This window comes from Heliconius melpomene, chromosome 1 (assembly GCF_056956725.1).
Source record: "Heliconius melpomene rosina isolate 202511_hmr_F chromosome 1, ASM5695672v1, whole genome shotgun sequence".
In the NCBI taxonomy this organism is placed as follows: Eukaryota; Metazoa; Arthropoda; class Insecta; order Lepidoptera; family Nymphalidae; genus Heliconius; species Heliconius melpomene.
The window spans coordinates 8,447,259-8,468,856 of NC_140389.1; the positions used below are offsets into that span (position 1 = coordinate 8,447,259).

General features: G+C 32.2%; 1 protein-coding gene and 1 long non-coding RNA gene across 6 annotated transcripts; one reads left to right on the forward strand and one right to left on the reverse strand.

Moving 5' to 3' along the window:
- Window positions 1-9,945, forward strand: LOC146541187 (uncharacterized). The gene is made up of 2 exons (XR_014878445.1): window positions 1-129; window positions 9,741-9,945. It is a non-coding gene; the product is annotated as an uncharacterized LOC146541187 (long non-coding RNA).
- On the reverse strand, window positions 5,463-21,167 carry Gpo1 (glycerophosphate oxidase 1). Of its 5 annotated transcripts, none has more exons than XM_085192703.1 (17): window positions 20,848-21,167; window positions 16,430-16,519; window positions 14,725-14,893; window positions 12,909-13,131; window positions 12,639-12,802; window positions 12,094-12,227; window positions 11,746-11,903; window positions 11,233-11,426; window positions 10,558-10,752; window positions 10,173-10,294; window positions 9,731-9,867; window positions 9,072-9,225; window positions 8,317-8,505; window positions 7,495-7,593; window positions 7,059-7,157; window positions 6,187-6,327; window positions 5,463-6,029 (listed from the first exon to the last, which is right to left on the reverse strand). In XM_085192703.1, exons 2-16 carry the CDS (start codon window positions 16,514-16,516, stop codon window positions 6,193-6,195), a joined length of 2,259 nt encoding a protein of 752 aa, XP_085048829.1. In that variant the 5' UTR covers window positions 16,517-16,519; window positions 20,848-21,167; the 3' UTR covers window positions 5,463-6,029; window positions 6,187-6,192. The 5 variants fall into 5 exon arrangements, with proteins under 5 accessions (XP_085048829.1, XP_085048988.1, XP_085048909.1 ...); XM_085192862.1 differs by having other exon boundaries at window positions 6,171-6,327; XM_085192783.1 differs by lacking the exon at window positions 20,848-21,167 and adding an exon at window positions 16,673-16,825.
- Window positions 21,168-21,598: the final 431 nt, after the last annotated feature.

Below are 21,598 nucleotides of genomic sequence, written 5' to 3' on the forward strand. Positions count from 1 at the left end.
AACGAAAACGTTCGTCAAACTTCGTAGATCCGCCTCCTATCGCGGTCGTGTACGTCACGTTGTTATTAAATTTTGTAATAGTTTTTAGTATAGTGCATTATTATATAAAAGCCAGCTGAATTTATGAAGGTATGATAAATACTTACAATATTTCTTGAGACTGTGACACGTGCCATTTAAATAAAGCGTAATATGCTAAATGAGGGTCATTAGCTCCGTCTCACTCGTACAGAGACAGGTCTTGATTATTGGTAGGCAGCAGCTGCGCCTCTCTTCTCCTCCCCGTCGCGGGTGCGGCGCCACCGCCCGATAATAATAATTGAAAGTAGGAAGGACGTAATAATGGGTGTATAACCTCGCGTCCGCGGCCTCCTTGGGCGGGTAAAAAATACACATGTCGCGATGCTTTACCGCGCTAATTCTTACGCGGTACAACTTGCAAACAATGAGTTTGATATTAACAGTGCACACTCGTGTTAAATGAAAGCTATGATTGTAGGTGTCCTCTTATATGCGTCTTGATATGAATATATCGGATTGTTATGCTTATGTCAATTTACGTCTTTTATTTTGTAGCATAAAGAATACCGTGTATACTTTTTGCTACAAAAAAAGACGTAACATATTATAAGGATTTACCGTGACATATTATAAGGATATATAAAAACGTATACAACTTTTACAATCACTGCAAATAAAGCGATATACCAAGTTGTTTATTTGTAGCTGTGAATTTCATCGTAAAAATAGCCGATGTATGTGACATAATTATAATATTTTCATTATATATATATATATATATAAAAATAAAATGGTTCATTATAAAGCAGACTGGTCTTAAATGAGAGTGAAAGTCGAGCCACATTTTGTCAAGCGTCAGCCGTGTTTGCCCCAAGTCCATTATGCACGAATGAGCAGCCGCCCCGAGAGAGCGCGTGTCTCCGGTTTAATTATCTCCAACTTTGATAAAGCATTTTGAGCCGTAACACTGTGTACTAGAGATTATTTTACATTACAATATACAATTTTATCAAGAGTTTCCTAGACAACATCAATCTATACATATAACAAATAATTTTCAATCTTATATACATTAAAGTATAGCTCAAATTAAAATAAATGCAACCCGCGAATATAATGCATTGTTAATTTGAACTAATTTCATTATGGGTGTACCTTTGCGTTGCGTGGCGCGGTATGCGGCTACTGAGTGACGTGATAGTTTGCGTATACTAAATTAGTGATGTGCAAAACCGATGAAATCATCACTGTATTGTTCTGTGTCAAAGACATAGAGGTTTATGTTTACTAAAATATCTTTGATGTTTGGCAAAAATGAAGTTTGAAGTTAGTGGAGAAATATGTACTTTAATACTGGTAAAATTTACCCTTATTTATAAAATAATTTTTTTTCATCATCTCAATGCTACATCACCCGTCTTATTATGATTCAAACATTCAGAACAGCTGTACTAAATATTACGATAATTATCCACTAAAATATATTAAAAAATCTGTCTTAGAGCTGATGTGCCTATCGATAATATATACGTAGATACATATTTAATAAAGGGATTGTATAAGTACATTATTTCATATATGTAATTATCATCAGCCCTGAATATTATAGATAGGTACCCTCTAATGAAACCTTTGACCTTTTTTTTTATGCCGGTACTAATAATAATATAAAACAATCAAGAATTTGCACATACGTTGCAATGTTACTATATAATAAATAAATAAGAAACAACTTGTTAGATTTTAAATAATAATGGAGACGAACGCAGCTTATAATTTAGACTACTCAATGACAGTCGGTAATTGTTATGAACCATATTAGTAATAGAATCTATGAATAATAATAACCCATAATTGAATTATGATTCATATGGGGCAAGGGCAACTGATCATCATGCATATTGAGCTAAGCTGCAAGGTTGCAGCATAATGACGGAAGCGGAAGTGATGGTGGGCGGGCCGGACCGCCCGCGCCACCCGCCCCCCGCCCGACACGCCCTAGCTAGAATCACGTTGCATCTTGTCACTAATTAGTGCATCACCTTAAAAATCATCTAATGTATTATAATATGTCGGCTATGTCGAGGTAAGACTAAATAGGTCACTCCTAACATTACCATATTAATTGCACGATCAATGCATGCTACGTTGTATGAACAAAATAACGCCATTCTAAAAAACTTAGGATATCCATTGAATTGTATTCAATTCAAATCTTGCATGTAAGAATGTTTATATTTAAAGAATGTTTATTTACCTAATCATCCATCTGACACGCTATAGATTGAATATTGTATGCCAATTGCACATAATTTTTTAATTGGGCAACAATGAATCTAAAAGGGCGGAAGGAGGAGAATAGAGTGACTCACCACTAATTCATTCCTCTTGCCCTCTATCCTTAAATCAGTGAGCTTTTGAATTTAAAAACTATTAAAATTTTACTTAGGTATTATAAATTTGTTAACATTGTACCTATAGAAAAAATGTAAGTTAACTTAAGTACAAGTTCGAGCTCGGAGCTCGTGTAAAAAAATTCACCGTGTGAAAGAAAGCAAGCTGTACGAGGTCACATGTAACCATCTATTACGACAATCTAACTAATATTTAATTATCGTAAAATATTGGTTACGATAATTAAGGTGAACAATTCAACAATTGGGGATTCAACCCACAACTGTCGCGTTACAGTCCCACCCTTGTGCCTCAATACATTTTTATTTGTTTTTTTTTATTCCGTTAAAAAACACAAGTAATCGTCATCTTTACTTTAAAATATTTGAGGCCAGTCGTGGCGCAGCGGCATAAAGTGTGACTGTAAACGTGACTGGTTGTGGGTTCGATTCCCACTAGCAGAAATTAAATATTAATTTAAATGTATATTTTCATTTCTTCGCTCTGGTGTCGAGGCATAAGCGCGGCGTTTAGTTAACACGCAGTGTCTCCAAAATTCGACGGAAATTGGGGAACGGAGTGTCTTAACTCTATGTTCCTTCTGATTACCCTGGTGTGTGTCTGATATAGCGGGGAGCTGATATATTTGAAATATTTATTTACTTTAAAATAAGCTGAATTTAATCTTTTCCTTATTAAATATTATAAGTAACTATTTACTTTTACAAGATTAAAACCATCTTGTCGCTGTGGGACAGCGTCTGACTGTAAACACGAAGATTTTGGATTCGATCCTTACTTCAAAAATATTATTTTCAATTTCCCGCGCTAAGATCATTATACAACGTTACTAAATACTTTCCGTCTAGATAGACGACCAGTGTAAACAAACCTATGGAATAAAGTGAGAGTGGAACGTTTAATTACGATATGTTATTAAACATAACAAACGTAGAAAAAAAATTGGCATCTATGAGCGCTATAAAATTTACTTGTAGATTACATGTCATATTCAATGATTTAAGATTATCAAGTGAAAATATATTTAGATTTTGATAATTTCTGTTAAAATTCCTTTTTTTTTTTTTTCAGAATTAATTAATAATTATATTTCCAACAGGCTAGTACTTATAAAAAATAGTCTCAAAATCTTAATACTGAATAACTCCTTAACTAAGCAATACTTTAATCAAGGAAAACCACCAACCGAATAAAAAATTGAGGCACTTAATAAAAAAATATAATGTTCCATTCTTCCCCATCTTTTTTCTACATGTTTTAATGGATTTACGGTTCGGTTCGGTTCGGTTCTTTATTTATGGCGCTTCGAGCGTGCCAGTTGAGCACTATTCACTTCGCCAATGTCACGTTGTATGGAAAACATAATGGATTTACCTACGTCTATGTTAATTATGCATTTATTTACATTAATGTCAAAGGTGAAACAGACAAAATCGTGAAAATCATGTTATGTTTATGTATTTACATTTACATTTGTGTGAGTATTCATAAGTACCTAGTGTAGGTGTAACGTCACTTACTTTTCCTAAACCGGTTTATACTATGTACCTACATACCTAGTTTTGACAACCGATTTACACTGTTTGTACTTTGTACTGATAGCTGCGTCACATGTTTAATTCTTACTATTTCGTTTTTGTGTTCAATTAATTGAAAATAAAAGATAAAGCTGGCGCAATCACTGTACAAGATTCGAAATAAATTATTAACTCAAACGACTCAGCAGGTGAGAGTATAATTATAAGTATGCAATGACCGGCGTAGAAGGATTGATATAGCTTATTTATTAGATTTTTATTTATTGATTTCTAAACTTTATTTATGGTTATTGTCTGACCCTAATTTTATTGCCGCACGCACAAATGCAATGCTCAACTTAAACCTCGCGAATTTGACATTGACGAACTAATCTATCTAACAAACTACTGATATAATCTAATATTAATTCATATTTTAAATTGATTATACTGACCTATATATGTATGTATATCAACATTCGAGCGTGGGAGAAACAGGTGTTACTAAATGAAATTTCATCGCTATTTTTCATACTCTTGGTTACCTACAATAATATCTGTAGTTTTGTACTAAGTAGAAATTTAATACGTACGCAACATACGAAATCTTGCGATTTTGAGGCATTTTTGTCTTTGTACAACGCAAATAAGCATTTTGCAATTTTTTTATTGGCATTAAACTGCTGAGTGCTATCAAATACGAAATTCTAGCACTTAATGCTGAAAGCAAGAGCTAAATTAAACTCGTATTGCTCATATGAAACGAAGACTTAAATAATGACAAATTATTATTGAAATAACAATTCGAGCTATTTAACGTTCAAGTGTTGTGTTTCAAAAATTCATAAACCCGATAGAGACGCGCCCACCCACCGCCCGCCCGTCATAGCAGGCCGCGGGGGCGTAACCACCGCCCTACGTCCGAATCAAGTAAGTTACATTACAACTTTCTCACAAGTAACTTTTACAAAATTTTGAAATCAAAACGATTTCCGTATTGTGATGATATACTAATCAAAGGATTTATAAAGCGCCAACTATTTTGTGTTTTAAAAAAAAATAATAGATCCTTAATAGTAAGTATGTATTTTTTTTTAATTTCAAATATTCATAACGGCATTATTTTCAAATTTTTTTGTGCCTCTACTAGTTCATTCGTTCTTTTATCTTGTTATCTATAATAGTTTGCTTAATTTTTATAATAATAGTACAATTTTTAATCTGTTCACCAATTTATTTAAATAGGAAGAACAAATAAATATGAAATAGAATAAGAATTAAAAATATAAATTATACACTAAACAAAATTTAAAGAGCTTCGGAATTCTTCCGAATTATCTTTTCTTTTGAGTTGGTTGCTAAAAAATTTAAAAATGATTATGAGCAGTTTAGTTAACATGCATGTCAATAGATTTTAAATGATTGGTATCTTCTTTTCGCATTTTTTGTATTCTTTGTTCTTTTTTTTTTACAATACATTTTATCGTAAATAAAAATAAAACACTTCGATATGTGGTTCAATTATATTTATTGCACAACAACAATGACATGTGTATTATATAAATCAAAAACTTGTTTTACAAACAAAACGCTATGCGCAATAACATCCTTAAAATTTAAATATTCTAAAAGTAAGTAAACATTATAACGGTATCAAAACAAATTTCAGGTAGGCAAATCACATTTAGTTTAGTATATTTTGGTGTTTAATTTTTATTGCAATTAAATATATGAACAGCGAGTCTAACGAAACTAGCAAACAAATAAGCTATATAGTGTAATAAAATAAATAAGTTTTAGTTTTTTCATATGAATTAGAGCTTTAATTCTACTGTGGTATACATTTTACAATATTCTTTAATTACATCATGTTTCTTTTATATACAATTAATGATTTTGATAAAATTTACAATATAAAAGAAATAACATACTTAACTGAGTTATATAATAGTGTATGTGTTTTACAACTATGATAATAAATTAAATAAATTATGATGTTGTGGTTTAAGTTTCATAAGTAAGTAATACTTGGTTATGTATGTTTATGACTAAATTGTTACAATTAATTTGATTTATCTGTAACAAAAGAAAAAAATATTAATTTTATAATACAGTTTTGTATTAAAAGTAAAATCTGTAGTTCATCTGTAGATGTGTAAAAACTAATTATTTAAATTAAATAAAGTAAAGTTTAATAAATTTTCGCATTACACATACTTTGCAAAATACTAACATTCAACTACAAGCCACCACCACTTCTTTCAACGCTAATTTGTTTCTTAAGTTCTTCCTTCTCATGGTGTTGTTCTTCCATCTCTGCCATACGTGCAAACCGGGAATATGCTACATGGCCTGATTTTATGGCTGACATCATCTGTATATAAAAAGATTTAAGTTAATATTTTAAAATTTTAATAACAATATTTAACAAAAAAAAATCCTTTAGTGTTAAAGTTTATTTTGCAATACAAAAATACCAATTATAAGAAAATAAAAGTTAATAGTAATATTGAAATATATTATTTCCATATACATATATTTTACAAACAGAAGTTCTTGTTAGTTAGTAGCCGAGATAGAATGAAGATTATAAACATTTAAGCAAACATTACAAATACTTAAGCTGAAAGTAACAGCATGCATACATAACAAATCACACACACATTGGATCCATGATTTTAAAATTAAATGCAGTCATCAAATTACTTAATGAAAATTAATTTTGCAAATTCAAATATTATTTCATAAAATATTTCTAGTACAATCTAACTAATCCCACACTTTGATAGATCCCCCCCAGAATATTCTTAGAAACATGGAAGAGAAAATTTTTAAACAAGGACTACCATTTGGGACAACAAATCAGTTTAGGTTATGTGAGATTATTTTAAAGCTAAGTGATTTATTAATACTATTCAGTCTTTAATATATAATTCTTTAGTAGTGCTGGATTAGTGAGATTCTATGCTATGTGCCAGCATAATTTCTGTTACTTTGATTGTTACAATCAATGAAAGTCCAAAAGGCTTTTTTTCATATTGTTATTATTAAAATATGAAAAAAAGCTAATCAATGAGTAGTGCAATAATGGCGGATGCAAAGGACCTGCAGGTACTCGTCGAGTTCTACTTGTCCGTTCATATTAGTGTCGATCTCCCGCAATATTTCGTGCAACTGTTCTCCCGTCACGTCCTCGCCGTAGTTCTGCAATTGTTTAATAATCAAGCTTGGTGTGACAACATGCAACATTTTACGTTTGGCTGTGGTTTTGTTCTAAATTTGTGCAAGATTTTCTCTATTTTTTGCATAAATTCAGAACATTTTGTGTTAACATTAATTATTAATTAAGATAGTCTGTACGAACTTGGCATATTTTTTAATTAGGTAGGTACATATAAATACTTTTGACTTATATATTATAAGATTAAGCCACCTTCACACTGACTATCTTAAGTTGCCTATACATTCACCGCGGACCCTTCGAAACTGACTGACACAACATAAAGCCCTTATTCCTTGACATGACTGACATCCAGTCTACCTGAAGGTAATCCTGTAATTCCAATTGTCCATGATACGTGACATCTATTTCAGACAAAATAGCACTTATTTCGTCGTCCGACGGTCTCACTCCCATACTCTATAACATTATTGATTAGTAATGGAAATTGCTGTTTAAATTGCAGCTAGAGAGAACCTTATACCTCCGTATCACTTTTCGTTAATGTAAGATAATTTATATTCTATGTTGAAATAATTAATCCCAATATAGGTAACCTAAAATCCTAGACTAAGACAATTAATTTATTTTATAATCTATTAAGATTTAAACATTGTGTGACTACGAAAATAATTACCGTTACAATTTACCATTCCATATTTTTTTATAAACACTTTTGATGAATACTTTACACAATAATTACAAAAAGCCAGTTCTGGTATAGAGGAACAATCGGGCGACTTTGAAAGTGACAGATTGTAAGTTCGATTCCAACTCGAGAAAATGAAATATTTAATATTTCCATATCTTCACTCTAGTAAAAAGGCAAAAAGAGGTAAAGAGGCAATGACAATGTGGGGTACGGATGTGGCTTAATGAGAACGGTGTGTCTGCACACTAGGTTCCCAGGGTTCCTTTGTCTACCCTGCTATGTGCGAGAAACAGCGTCAAGGTAAAGAAAGGAATATTATTTGTTTATTGCAAAACTATAATCTGATTTTTAATATATTATTAAACTAAATAGTAGAGGCCGTTGTGAGTTCCAACTAGAGGTAATGAAGGAAGGGAGTGTATACTCTGCTTATGCAGAATACAGAGTGATTCTACAGAATTAATATATTTCCATTCTCAATAGAAACAAACCTTCAAACTCCTCCTAATATCGTTAATAGATACAAATCCCTTCCTGTCCTTGTCAATGATTTGGAATCGTTTAATATACGTTTGTATTTCGTCTTTGCTCAGGTTTATAGGTATTTTGTCCCTGCTAGCTCTGTTCACCATCTGTCCCATTTCGTTGGCGAGGAAGTCGGCTGCTTGTTTTGTTTGTTTCTGTGGAATTTGATAATGTTTGTGGTTATTTTTTATTATTATTATTATTTATTTATATGAGATTAGGATTTCATTTTTGTTTTATTGTATATTAAACATAGGACAAAAAATCTAAAGGTTAGTTCACAGTGGCGGATTTAAATCTATGTCTATGCATTTTTCATAACCAATATTGAATAATCATATGTGTGAAATGTGTTGTACTTGGAAAGTTAATGAAACTTTCTATATGCAGTAAATAGAAAAAGAAAATAATAATCTCACAAAAAAAAAATTAAGTTAGCGATTCTTGACCGTTTATCTAAAGTTGCCGTCGTTTCGTTAACATTTAGATGTACTACGCAGCGGTAAAAAAAGGAACAATTGTGGTTCCCCGTCAGCAGGAAGAATTATTTTAGTACCTTGCTCTGGTAGCAAAACAAAGGGCGGTGCTAAGTGCCGCCACTCAACACATAATGCCTCAAGGATTTACCGGAAAATGACAAACTTACCTAAAAACTCTGACTACCCTACCACATATGGAATACAGCGTGCAACTAATAAAAAAACTTAAAAATAAAATCTACCTGTTTTTCGGCATCAGACCATTTAAGTTCCTCAGCCATGATATCAATAATGACGGGCAAAGCTTCCGCCGCGGCTTGCACGTTTAGGAACGCGAGGCGCAGGCGACGCGCTATCATGTCCACCGCTGTGCACGCGTACTCGCGTACACCGTATCTGAGGATATTTTTATATTATATCTGTAGGGTTATAGATCTTTCTGCTTATCTTCAGACAAGGACGACGTAATCATTAACGATGTATGTGGAGAATAATTCGATTCCCATTCGAGGAAAAGAAATGAAAATGTTTAATATTTTTATTTCTACGCTCTGCTGTCGAGGCGAAGCGCGGCGTTGAGTTCCGCCACTCAACACGCAATCCTCCTCCAGAATTCAGTGGAAAATGGGAAACGAAGTGTCTTAACACTCACACAGGTTCTTTATTAGGTTTTTTATTTACATTAGCTTGTTTTTAGCTTCATCTTAATGGCAATTTAGTTCTAAAATAACAAATGTTAATAATAAGGTTATGTTAACTCAGTTAATTTTTTAAATTGAAATAAAATTAAATTATGTTTCACGCTATACCACCACATTAATTTAGTAGATATTTACCATCTTCGTCCTATTTGATTATATTAGACATCATAATATACTTATTTATACGTAATGTTTTGTACCTAATTTCAGCATCAATGTATGGGAATTCAGGATGAACTTTCTTGCCAATAATAGGCCACCTCTTGCCGGTCATGGCCGCCATCTTGGCTACAGCGAATGCGCGGTCCCCATACGACTTGGCCAAGTGTTGAGCAGCCTATAGAAAAACGTATATATTCTATTATTATATTAATTATAATTATCCAAAAAAATACATTTTTAACATTTTCGGTTATGTTTTTGTTTCATTTATGCCATTTTTATGTAAGTATTTAGTGAAATAAATTAAGGCCGATTTCTAAATGGAAGATTCAAAAATGTCTTCAAATTTCTTCTTTAATTTATGCCTGTTGTGTTTGTGTTTTCATTTTGTGCCTAAAGTATCTTAAGAATAAAATTGTGTTGTATAAATAAAAGAAAAAATTAATAATTTTAAACATTAAGTAATTTTATAGAACGTACTTCCATCTCAAGCCCAAAGTCCTGTACCAGCCTGATGTACATGGTGGGTGTCCAGCCGTGGGCACCCTCAATAAGGAAACCGTCTGTTTGACATTCTTTAAATAGAGGTTTTAGATTTGAACCTGAAATATGTATATAAATTCCATATTAGATAGTATTCTGTTCGCGTTTTAGGTTGCTCAATTATTTTCTTTTTTCTTTTTCGATTATTATCTTTTTTTAACTCCGTATTGAGTGATTCGTATTGAAATCGGTTTCGTAGTTATACGAATTACTACTAACTACGTGATCATACAAAATTTTAAGGGATATCTAATATTATGCATATTTTATTACAGCATAAAATGTGAAAACACGAAAAATTAAAAAGAAGTAATGCACATACTTTCAATAGCCGCGTCAATAGTCTCAGCGGCCATAGCTCTGTAGGTGGTCCACTTGCCGCCCGCAATGGTGACGAGGCCGGACGGTGACACGTGCACGATGTGGTTGCGCGCCAGCGACTGCGTGTCGGGCTTGTTGGGGTCCGACACTAGCGGCCGGATGCCGGACCACGCGGAGAGCACGTCGCCACGACGGACTAAGAAAAATTTAAAACTTTAGTGATAAGGTGGCTTCTTGTAGCTTTCCTTTTTGTTTTCTGTCTTATGGGTGTAGATACACTGTACAATAAAGAATATTAATACTTTTATTATGGGTGTAGATGACGTAGATTCCAATTTTATTAAGGGTAATCTGTGATATGTGTTTATGCTATGTAGTCAGAAAAACTAGTCTATATGTTTGATATAAGTAGAACAATTATTGCCATGACAGTTATATTTAATCTTTGTACACGCACACTTTTGAAAGTATTAGATAGGTATTGAATGAAAGATTTTTGTTGTTCTGCTATTAGACTCGGTAAAGACTATAGTATATAATTATTTTCGAGGATTGAAAGTAGAAAGATTATACACCAGCTAAATAATAGCACCCAGCAAAACAATGTGACTTCTTAGCAAAATTTCCTCAGAATTATAAGCATTTGTCAATTACAATTGTATAAGCAAAAAAATACCTTCAACATCAGGATTGAGATAATTTTTGACCTCAGTAAGTATAAATAGGATTTCATCCTCCGTGGGTTTCGGGTTGTGTGTGACTTTGCAGGGCAGGTCTGTAGTGCCGGCGATGGTGCCCTTCAGCCAGGGCAGGAAGAAGATAACCCTGCCGTCTGAAGTGGAAGGGTCCAAGAGGCCCATGTGCTCCGGACTAATAGTATTAAGAGGGATATTATATTAGTTCAGAATCATTTATTGTTTTATCTATATGAAAGTTTTATTCAATTTTGAGTTTGTCTTGGCATTATTCGGGTACACTTTACACACATCTGTTATCGGTTTTTCTTGCATGCAGGTATATTCGCAGGTAAAAAAAAGTTTGCCTCTTACTAAATATCCCTTTCTCAACTTTGTGTCCGTATAACATTACGTGTTGAGTAATAGTAGGTACTAAATGTTGCATATTATTGTCAAGTCAGACTACAAAATATCAGTTAAACTGCCCCACGCAACAAGTTATCAATATATACCTATAATATCCAGGCAATACAATATGTACACCAGATGATGGACAGCAAATCTCCTTAACGGTCTGATCGTCCATCTTCCTGATGGAGTCGGTGAACGGTCCAGTTGCGTTGATGATGCTTTTCGCTTTGATATCCCATTCCTTGCCAGTCAGTTCGTCCTGCAATGTTTGTTTTGATTTATGAAATTATGTTGGTTTAATTTTGGATTTTCCATGTTTGTTAAATTTATTTGATTAAAAAATTTGCGGCAATACTCTCCTACAATACTCTCCATTTTCTCTACAGTCTACAAAATGAGAATAAATAAAGTGAAACTATACTGTTTGAATACGAAATAGTTAAACTAACCCTCAGTCTAGCTCCACTCAACTTTCCAGCGGTCTTGTATAATTTCGTCACACTGACATGGTTAGCGATGGTGGCGCCGTGTCGCGCCGCGGTTAGTGCTATAGCTAAGTTCATACGAGCGTCGTCTTGTTGACCTGTGGAGAGATAAACGTAATTGTTTCTTATTTGCTTCATATCCTGCATATAGCAGGATAGGCAGATGGAATCTGTTGTTAAGATTCTCTGTTTCCCAAGAACCGTCCTATTTTCAGAACATTTGTATTCAGAAAGAGGAAGTGATATATTTTCCCCCTGAGAGTATTGAACTCACAATCGTCGTCACAAGAAATTGATTTATTTTCTTACATTTCTTAAATTTCCATTTTGGTAGTGCAGTTTACTATTTGGTCTTTGATTTAGTTGTTAAAATAATTTATTTTAATTTTTGTTATTACTATATACAAAACCAAAATTATATAAAAATATTCTTGTGAAATGAAATAAAAAACGCTCGAATGAGTAAGATTATTGTGTAAAGTAATAGAAATTGATCAATGAGAACGTACCATCATAATACACGATACCACCACACAGGTTGTCGGATTTCAACATAGGGAATAATTCTAGAGTATTTTTCTTGGACAAATAATAAGAGCTCTTAAGATTCCTGTCTCCAGCAACCAAGTCGTACATTTTAATGCCGAACCAGTAATATGGAACTTGCCACCATCTGAAATTAAAATTGAGTTTTATGAGAGCTCAGCTTCTTAAAGTGAATATAGACGATATAAATCAATTAATTTAAAAATTTATTTACTTTTAAAAATAGCACTCACTTATAAACCGGCAACAAAATAGGCAATGGTCTAGTCAAATGCGGTGCAACTTCCAACATATTGGCCCTCTCATGCAAAGCTTCCTTCACCATTTTGTACTGATCGTAATCGAGCTGTAAAATGGCTTTTTGTAAGTAACGTACACCGCCATGGATGAGCTTGGTGCTTCTGCTAGATGTTCCGCTAGCGAAGTCATCCGCTTCCACCATAGCTGTTCGGAGACCTGCAGGTAACGAATTTTGAGTAAAATTAGTGGTTTACTTTGTATTAGGTACATTACATCCTATATCTAAATTCATTACAATTTTACTTCACAATGGTTATATTAGGTATATGTTTAAGCCTTTATATTTTACAAATTTAAAGTTATATTATTAACAATTATTTTTAGATATCTTGCGTAAAACCTATTTACCTTAAAAGTTTCAACCAAATATTTTGTATAGCGAAACTGGATTTTGTAAGCGAACACTTGACATCAGAATTTTCAAGACTTTTGTTTAATTTAAAAGGGTTTTTAACATGATTTGTTTCGAGGTACTACAATTATTTCTATTATGACTGCAGTAAAAGAAGTTTCTAGGTAATATGTAGTATAGAGAAGGTCGTCAGAATTATGTATAATGTAGGTATTTTATGTAATAATATCGTCTTAGTAACAAAATCTAATTCAATTAAATTATATATGAGTCATATTTATGTCAATAGTTAATAAGTACCAATTTGTTTGTTTGTTTGTCGACGCAAACTTACGAATATTTGTTACTAAATATTGACCTATCCACTTAAGTATATAATGAAATAGCGTAGCGTAGAAATGCTTGTGACAAGTATAAAATTATATTGTAATATTCAAATTATCGTAAACATCAAAATGTCTTCGTAGTATAAATATGTTTGTATGCGTAATGCAATATGTTTATGCCTTAGAGTAGAGGGTAGGTACAACCAACCATTTTAGATGAAACTTTTTAACGAATTAATCGCGTATATTAAATAACGGAATAATACATTTTTGTAGTATTCCGTAGTCAGGCGTTGCTTGACGTTGACTGAGGTCGCACTCATCTGCCAGTCGACACAGTTATCATCTATATCAAACGACCGCTAACGATTTCTTAATTACCCCGCGTATTGCCCTCGATTCTTACAAAACGAGTAAAAATGATAATTCTGGTGCGATATGAGACTAAAGTTTATAGGAGTCCCAGATTTTATAATGTTCAGTGTTTCCAAAAATTTCTATTACTATGTATGTATGTTTCATCTAAAATGTATAAACCCAACCAACTTATTATAAAACCGAGAATATTTTGTTAAATATTTTCCTCTCAAGTCTCGTTAAATGATTCATTTTAAGTCAAGCGTGAAAATATATTCCTATTCCCTACATACTCGTATAGAGGAAGAATTTTAACATAGTCACAAACCTTTTCGGTTTTTAGATGTTATGTATGTTGATGATTTGTACTAAATTGTTCAATAATAATAAATTAAAAAGAATATAAAAATAGCATTACGTTAGAGTTAGGAATGTTGCAATACCTATATGCATATTGCAACATAGGTAAATAATATTTTATTAATTAAGAGTTTCTAATTTAAAAAAATTGCAATCAAGTATAAGGCTTAGGTTACATATTTATTTAGTTTTAATTAGTTTATTTGCTTATAAGTCTACATCAGAATATTCTCTTTAGAAAATAAAAAGTTATTAAATATAGGCGTTTTAACGTCATACCAGAAGGAACAATAAATATTAGCTTAGTCACTTTTATAATATTTACCTAGTAAGTATATGTTCCTTGATATTTACCTCTAGTGGTAGCATCGAGGGCGCACCCCGCGCCCGTGGCGCCCCCACCGATGATAAGCACGTCATATGCGTGACCGGCCTGCAAACTCTTCACCTGGTCCGCGCGGCTGGGCAGTGGCCGCTTCTTACGGTCCGTTTTGGCCGCTACCGTTGATGGATTGTACCAGTGCTGCAATAGAATATTACGAAATTGTTAAAGGAAATAGTAATTATAATAATGGCATAAATTCTTAGTAAATATATTAAATTGGAGTTTAGGAGCAAAATAACATAAAGCACTTTTTAAAGCAGAGTACTAGCTCCAATACGTACTTATTTATATTATTTTGATCTAAATAGACACACTATAAGGAAGTAAATAATAGTAGGTATTTAGTTGAGAAAAATAAAATATCAAATTACATATGCTATTGGTTACGCCATCAATAAACAGTCGAGGGCAATTCTTTATCATGAATTACAGTTTTAATAACCTCGATGCGTCTGAGAACTGCAAGTAGGTACATTTATATGTATGTATGCGCTATTATAATATATTAGTTATTATGTAAAACAATAGAATATAATGAAACTAACCTATAAGAAACTGTAATTAAAATAAAAATCAGTCAAGTTCGAGTCAAACTCGCTAACCAAAGGTTTAATAACAATTTCAGGATTGTAGATCAATAAGAAGTACAACTTATAAAAGTTGACAAACTTAAGATTTCGGATGTAAACACTCATTTTGTATGAAATGAACTACAAATTATAAGCTTGTAATAGTTTTTTTACAGATAACATTGCCGTGCCAATTCGTACTCTTCTAACTTGGACTTGGTAGAATACGAAGACAATTTATATATAATGGCTGCAACTAAAATTGGAGCCTACTACCTACTTAAGGGAATTTAAAACTTAGATTACCTAAGTTCTTGTTTAACTTCCCATAGCAACGCAAAATATATATCAAGTTAAACAGAAAGATGTAATATCAAGCTATCTATATTCTTAACTGTGCAATAAAATGTATTATAATCCGTAATATATCCAGTTTGGGTCATATAAGATGATTAGGCCCCCTTTTTCAAGATGGCCCTTACCTTGTAAAAGAGTATAAATAAATAAATAACCTAGCGACATCCTGTTTGTTATCTAATTAGAGATAACGTTTTGATAATATCTGTTAGACAATGATACGTATGAAAATTTACTATTAACTACACGTGTTGATAACTACTGCATAAACATCAATCATATGTATGTATGTCCTTATGAAAAATGGCATTATCATAGCTTTGTCACATCTATTTTTGGATAATGACATTTAAAAAATAATAAAAAAGTTATTTTATTATTGTCCTCGTTTATATACCTAAATATATTAAGGGCCATAGTGGTCCAGTAGTACAAGCCTGGTACAAGACTAACTGGGACGGTCGTGGTTTCGATTTCCACTGATAGGAATGGGAATGAATTGAATTTGATGAATGAATGAATTGAAGTTCCGCTTCTCAATACGCCGCAAGTTTAACATGGAAAGTGAGAAACGAAGTGTATTAACGCAAGGTTTCCACGTTCTCAAGGTAAGGTAGGCACCATGCTATATCCAGAGGATACAGTATGAAGCTAAAAAAAAAATATTTAGCATAAATTGAAAAATACAGTGGCATAGATATATAGAGGATGCCCTGATTTCCGCAATAAAGTGTAATGCGATACGTACGGGCTTGTCGTCCGCAGAGAGCGCCCAGCCAGCTATTGCAGCGCCCGCAACTCCCGCTCCACCTATCAGTAATTTTCTTCGCGACATTTTCTGTAAACAATTAAATATAATATTGTAAATCAAAATTGTTACTGATTGGCTTTTAATCTTTACGAGAAGGTAATAGGTAATTTCTATTTTAAAACAATTAACTTTTAAGAAGTAATATCTTTTAAATAGTTTTTTATAAAATCATATAGGTACCTACGGCCTTCTTAACGCACGGCAACTTAGTTTCCGTTTCCAACAGGTGGTAGAATCTTGACTCTAGTTAAGGTAACATTCAATAAAATACTTTGATCTTGACCCTTGACCTTGGCCTAGTGTGCTATGGGTACATTCCTTCCTAACCAACTCACATTTAAAGTTTATAAAAAACCCCGGTCGAGTGTAAGTTAAAACTGCCTGCCTGCACATGGTTCATTCATTTGTCATTCCTGAATTTGATCTGTCTAGAACTATTTTTTTTATCTATTTCTATTCTCTATTCTTTTTTACTATTTATTTTTTTTATTGTACCTACATACTTTTAAAACCATTTATACAATATGAGCCGTAGATTTGACTCTGGGAAACTTTAAAAACGTTTTCCAAGTGGAGGTCAAGATGACACAAAGCGCTCGACAGAACTATAAAATCGATATTTTTCCACTTTCAATAACGTAAACATTTATTCTCGTCTTCCATTGTGTTACTCTTTATCGTAAACAAGTAAAATGCTATAAAGTACCTATGTTATTTGCATAGGAAAGAAAAATACATTTTTAGAAATGTATTAAAATTAGGCTTAGTGGTGAGATCGCTTGGACGGTGTCCAAGAGGCGCAGGTTCAAATCCTCCTATATTAATATTTTTAAACGTTTCTAAAAAAGTATTAAGTACTCAGATCATTTTGGATAAAATGTAGCGCTGAGTTCCGTAATATATTTTTTATGAAATAAACGAAAATAAGAGGCTAATTTAATATACTATTAGGTAAGTTCTAGCTGCCTAGCTCCAAGTGGTGCGGTAGATTAAAAATATTGCAACGGAAGTTTAATGCTATCAACAAATAACAAATACGCAATATAATTAAAATTTAATATGAATAAAATCTTATTATATAGTTATGAAATAAGGAAAATTTTCATTTGCTCTCTCTATCTACTCTACATAAATAGTAAATCAATGAATTATAAAAGGCTATCTATACATATCTAAGAAAAAATCGCAAAATTATCTTCATTGTGAGTAATATAAGTAAATATAAATTTTTGACGTAAGTACCTATGAATTGTATTTAAAACGACACGTTGTGGGAACGTGAGTAGAAACGACGGTGATAAGTGATTGTTTAGTTCATTATAAGATACGAACGAAGTGACGAAGTGACGTAGTGCGTGAACACTTGAACAGATTGACAGAGGAACTTTAAGTGATAATCAATTATGGATTATTGACTTAAAAAAACCATGTATCTTTATAGTTTTTTTTATATGTATTTTAATAAATATGATCTAGAGAGAGAAACAAATATCTCACTATAAATTCTCACTAAGTACCTTCGTATTTAATACACAACTTTTATTACTCAGAGAAACATTTTTCGCCGCGATATCACGATTCTATCACGATTAACACCATCAAGTTACATGCAATTGATAATGAAATGTAGACTTCATAAAGGCTTACAAAGGCCTACTATATTTTTATCAGCACATTTTACGTTTTACATACATATAGGGAAAACTATCACATATGTTCTATTTTCAGCCTACTTAGTACTAAAATTAAATAAGTTGGACGAATATTTACATATATATATATTTGTATATTTACATTAAGTATATATGACAAATAGAAACACTCCCGGGCGAGATTTAGATCGACAATCCACGATATATACTGCTTAGGTTGCCATCTTTTATCCACGAATGGTCTGTTATTTTGTAACATTATTGTTAATAATAATTTTACTTTGTTATTTACAAGTTTTCCGTGTCTTGCGCAACTAAATATATGTACTTAACATGCGTAACGACAGGGTAACAGCGATAAGAGCCAACTTTTGCTTATAAACCTCATTAATCAATTATTTATTAATTCTTCAATAAATCATCAAAAATTAGTGAAATCACTTATTTTTTTATCGATTTTGAAAACTATTAGTCTAAAAGGTTGAAGGGTCCCCACTTTCAAGTTAGAGAGTATTCAGACAGTATTACCTAACTACATATTAGGCTAATCCTAAAAATTTCAGCTTTGCTAAAGATTTGTCTGGGTGACCTGGGGTCTCCGTCTAACTACTATGTCTGTCGTCAGAGTTAGATACCTATCTACTTACTACTAGGGAGGGGAAAATTTTATTTTAGTGTAAACACCACTGAATATACAGTTGCCAAAATACTAGACAAGTCTACAACGTTTACAATGCGATGACTGATTACTACGTTAAGGTTATCTAAAGATGGGGACGTAAAAATTGTGTACCTATTAATTTATCACTTCCTATATTATATGACTTGCATGCGATAAGGACTGTAGTCGGTACGCGTACGCGTGTTTAATAATTTGTTATACCTTGTTTTATGAAGGTAGCGGGACTTTTATTAACTGATTATATTACAAAACTAGATTTCTACGCAATAAGATTTTTATAAAGATTTTTTAGAAGTTATTATTTGAAAAAAACTAGTACTAGTACTACTAGGAACTTTTTAAATTGGCGAAAATAGAAACAAAAACATCCATAATTTTATTTTCAGTGTGTGTGTTAGTTCTAACTGAAAAATTCCATCAAATATATCACGTTTATAGCATGTGACTGTTTAAAAATAAAATAGTTCCAACATTAGAAAAGAGAGTCACTGTAAACTCAAGGGCGGGTATCTCGTAAGTCGTTACAATAATTGTATGACACGCCGTTGTTAGCATGCCAGCTATGTCACCAAATGAAGAGCAATACAAATGGACGATTTTTGGCAAAGGTATAGAATTAAGTTCCAATTATATATTTTGCGGTTTCATGAGCTCGTGCAGACGATAAAACTGCATTTCAAAGCCAATTTCGATGAACTCTACGGTGTCAAGGACGTTTAGTTTTACTTTTGCAATGTTAATCTATTAAATGTATTAAAGTGTCGTAATTATAACTAGGTGTATATTTTTACAATTATATATATTTTAATATGGAAATTGCAAATACAACTTACATAATAAATTAATTATTGACAAATAATTAACCATATATAAAATGTTTTTGTGTTAATGTGCTTTTTATTTTCTCTTATTCTTTTTTACCTTCATGCTCTACTTATCCCTTATATGACAGGGTAGACGGAGAGAATCTACTGTTTAGCCACTCCTTTTCCATTAAGAAACTTCCGTTTCCACTTTCCGCCGAATTCTGGAGACATTGAGAGGCGGAATTCAACGCCTCGTTGCCAGAACGAAGAGAATGAAAAATAAAATAGGATGTAATTTCCTTGAGTACGAATTGAACCCACAACCTTTACAATGTCACGCTTGTGCCCTTGCACCACGACTGGCCTCTTACTCTATTATATAATTTAATTTGTACAATCGTTAGACACATTGTTGATAGAATTATATTAATTTAAATAATGCATGTATTCTGAATAACTAGGCTACCTACTATAGATATAATACACATGTCGAGCCAAAACCAAAATAGACTGAGCTAGTGATAATAGTAATACGACGGTATTACAAGGCGCTTTAAATCGCAATCAGGTGACACTATATAGGAACGGGAAGTTAAAAAAAACTATTTTTATCGTATACGGTACCATAATTTATTTATTATTTTTACCAAGAGTCTAATAAATAAATTATAAAAGAAACATACTGCTTTTAAGTTTTATCAGTATATTTTTAACAAGAAAATGTAAATGTTCTATTTATCGAAATATAAGTCTATATGTAATAAACGATATATTGAAATATATAACCGTAATTTAATCACTAAGGTAAAACTTGAGCGACTCTACCGTAAGAATGACCTTGGTAGAACTGTATGATGTCATATGTTAGTGATTGTTATATCTAAATTACATAGGAATTCTAAGTACTTACTTGTAATAATAAATTTAAAAAAAAACTTCTTCTTTGAATATTATAAATTGAAAATAGTGAAAATTTAAAGTATTATATAAAAAATCAAATGCTAATATAAATGAATAATTTAATTTGTGTTCTTCTCTTTTAACAGAATCAAAACTTGTACATTTTAAAATTTAATAAACATTTTAACGGAAGTAGTTAGCCACGTTTTAGGCAGAAGTTTGTTAAAATAAAAAAAATCGATATTACTTGCGTTTCTATGTTTAACCCTTATTGTTATCAATAGCTAGTTATGATTTAGTCTATTCTTATCTTACCTTATATCTTCTTAATCACAAAGTACGTTCAACAATATATTTAATTATTACATAAATAAAAAAACTAATTATAGTACACAAGGGCACTGAAGGTTTGTCTTATTTGTGTTTTAGATATTAGGATAAAATTAATCAAATACACACTTAGGTGTATTATTTTCACATCACTTTTATGTTATAAAATACTGCGGATGTACTACTATGTGTATAAATATATATATTGCTAACTATTATAATCGTATATAATCGCGCGGCAAGGCATCACAATCGCCTGCCTTACCCGACCCGCCCACGGAGTAGGGACCGACTAAATAAAACTTGCATAATCTATGGTAGAGTTCGATTTTGAGCGAACAACCTGAAGATAGCAACGAATACTCAACTACACTCTGACTCTACACTACTACAGTATGCTCTAATAGTCGTGGCCGTCCAGAAGTTAGCTGTTAGTGGCTGCGCAGATTTCGTTTTTAGAGTTTTTCTTACATTTGATTGAAGTTTTGATTATTTTCCTCCTGAGTGTACAATGCGCAAAAGTTCAGAGAACCTAACTTCAAGGCGGCCACAATACATCAGCCGTACTCTATAAATATATATAAATATATAATATATCAAGCGAAAAAGTAAAAAAGCGCCCGCTTATTGCATGACATTGACTCTACATAGAGCTATCCTATTCAAATGTAGGACAATTTCACGCCACGCTGATTACGATCAGCTTTATCATAAAATATGTACAGATGCCATATAA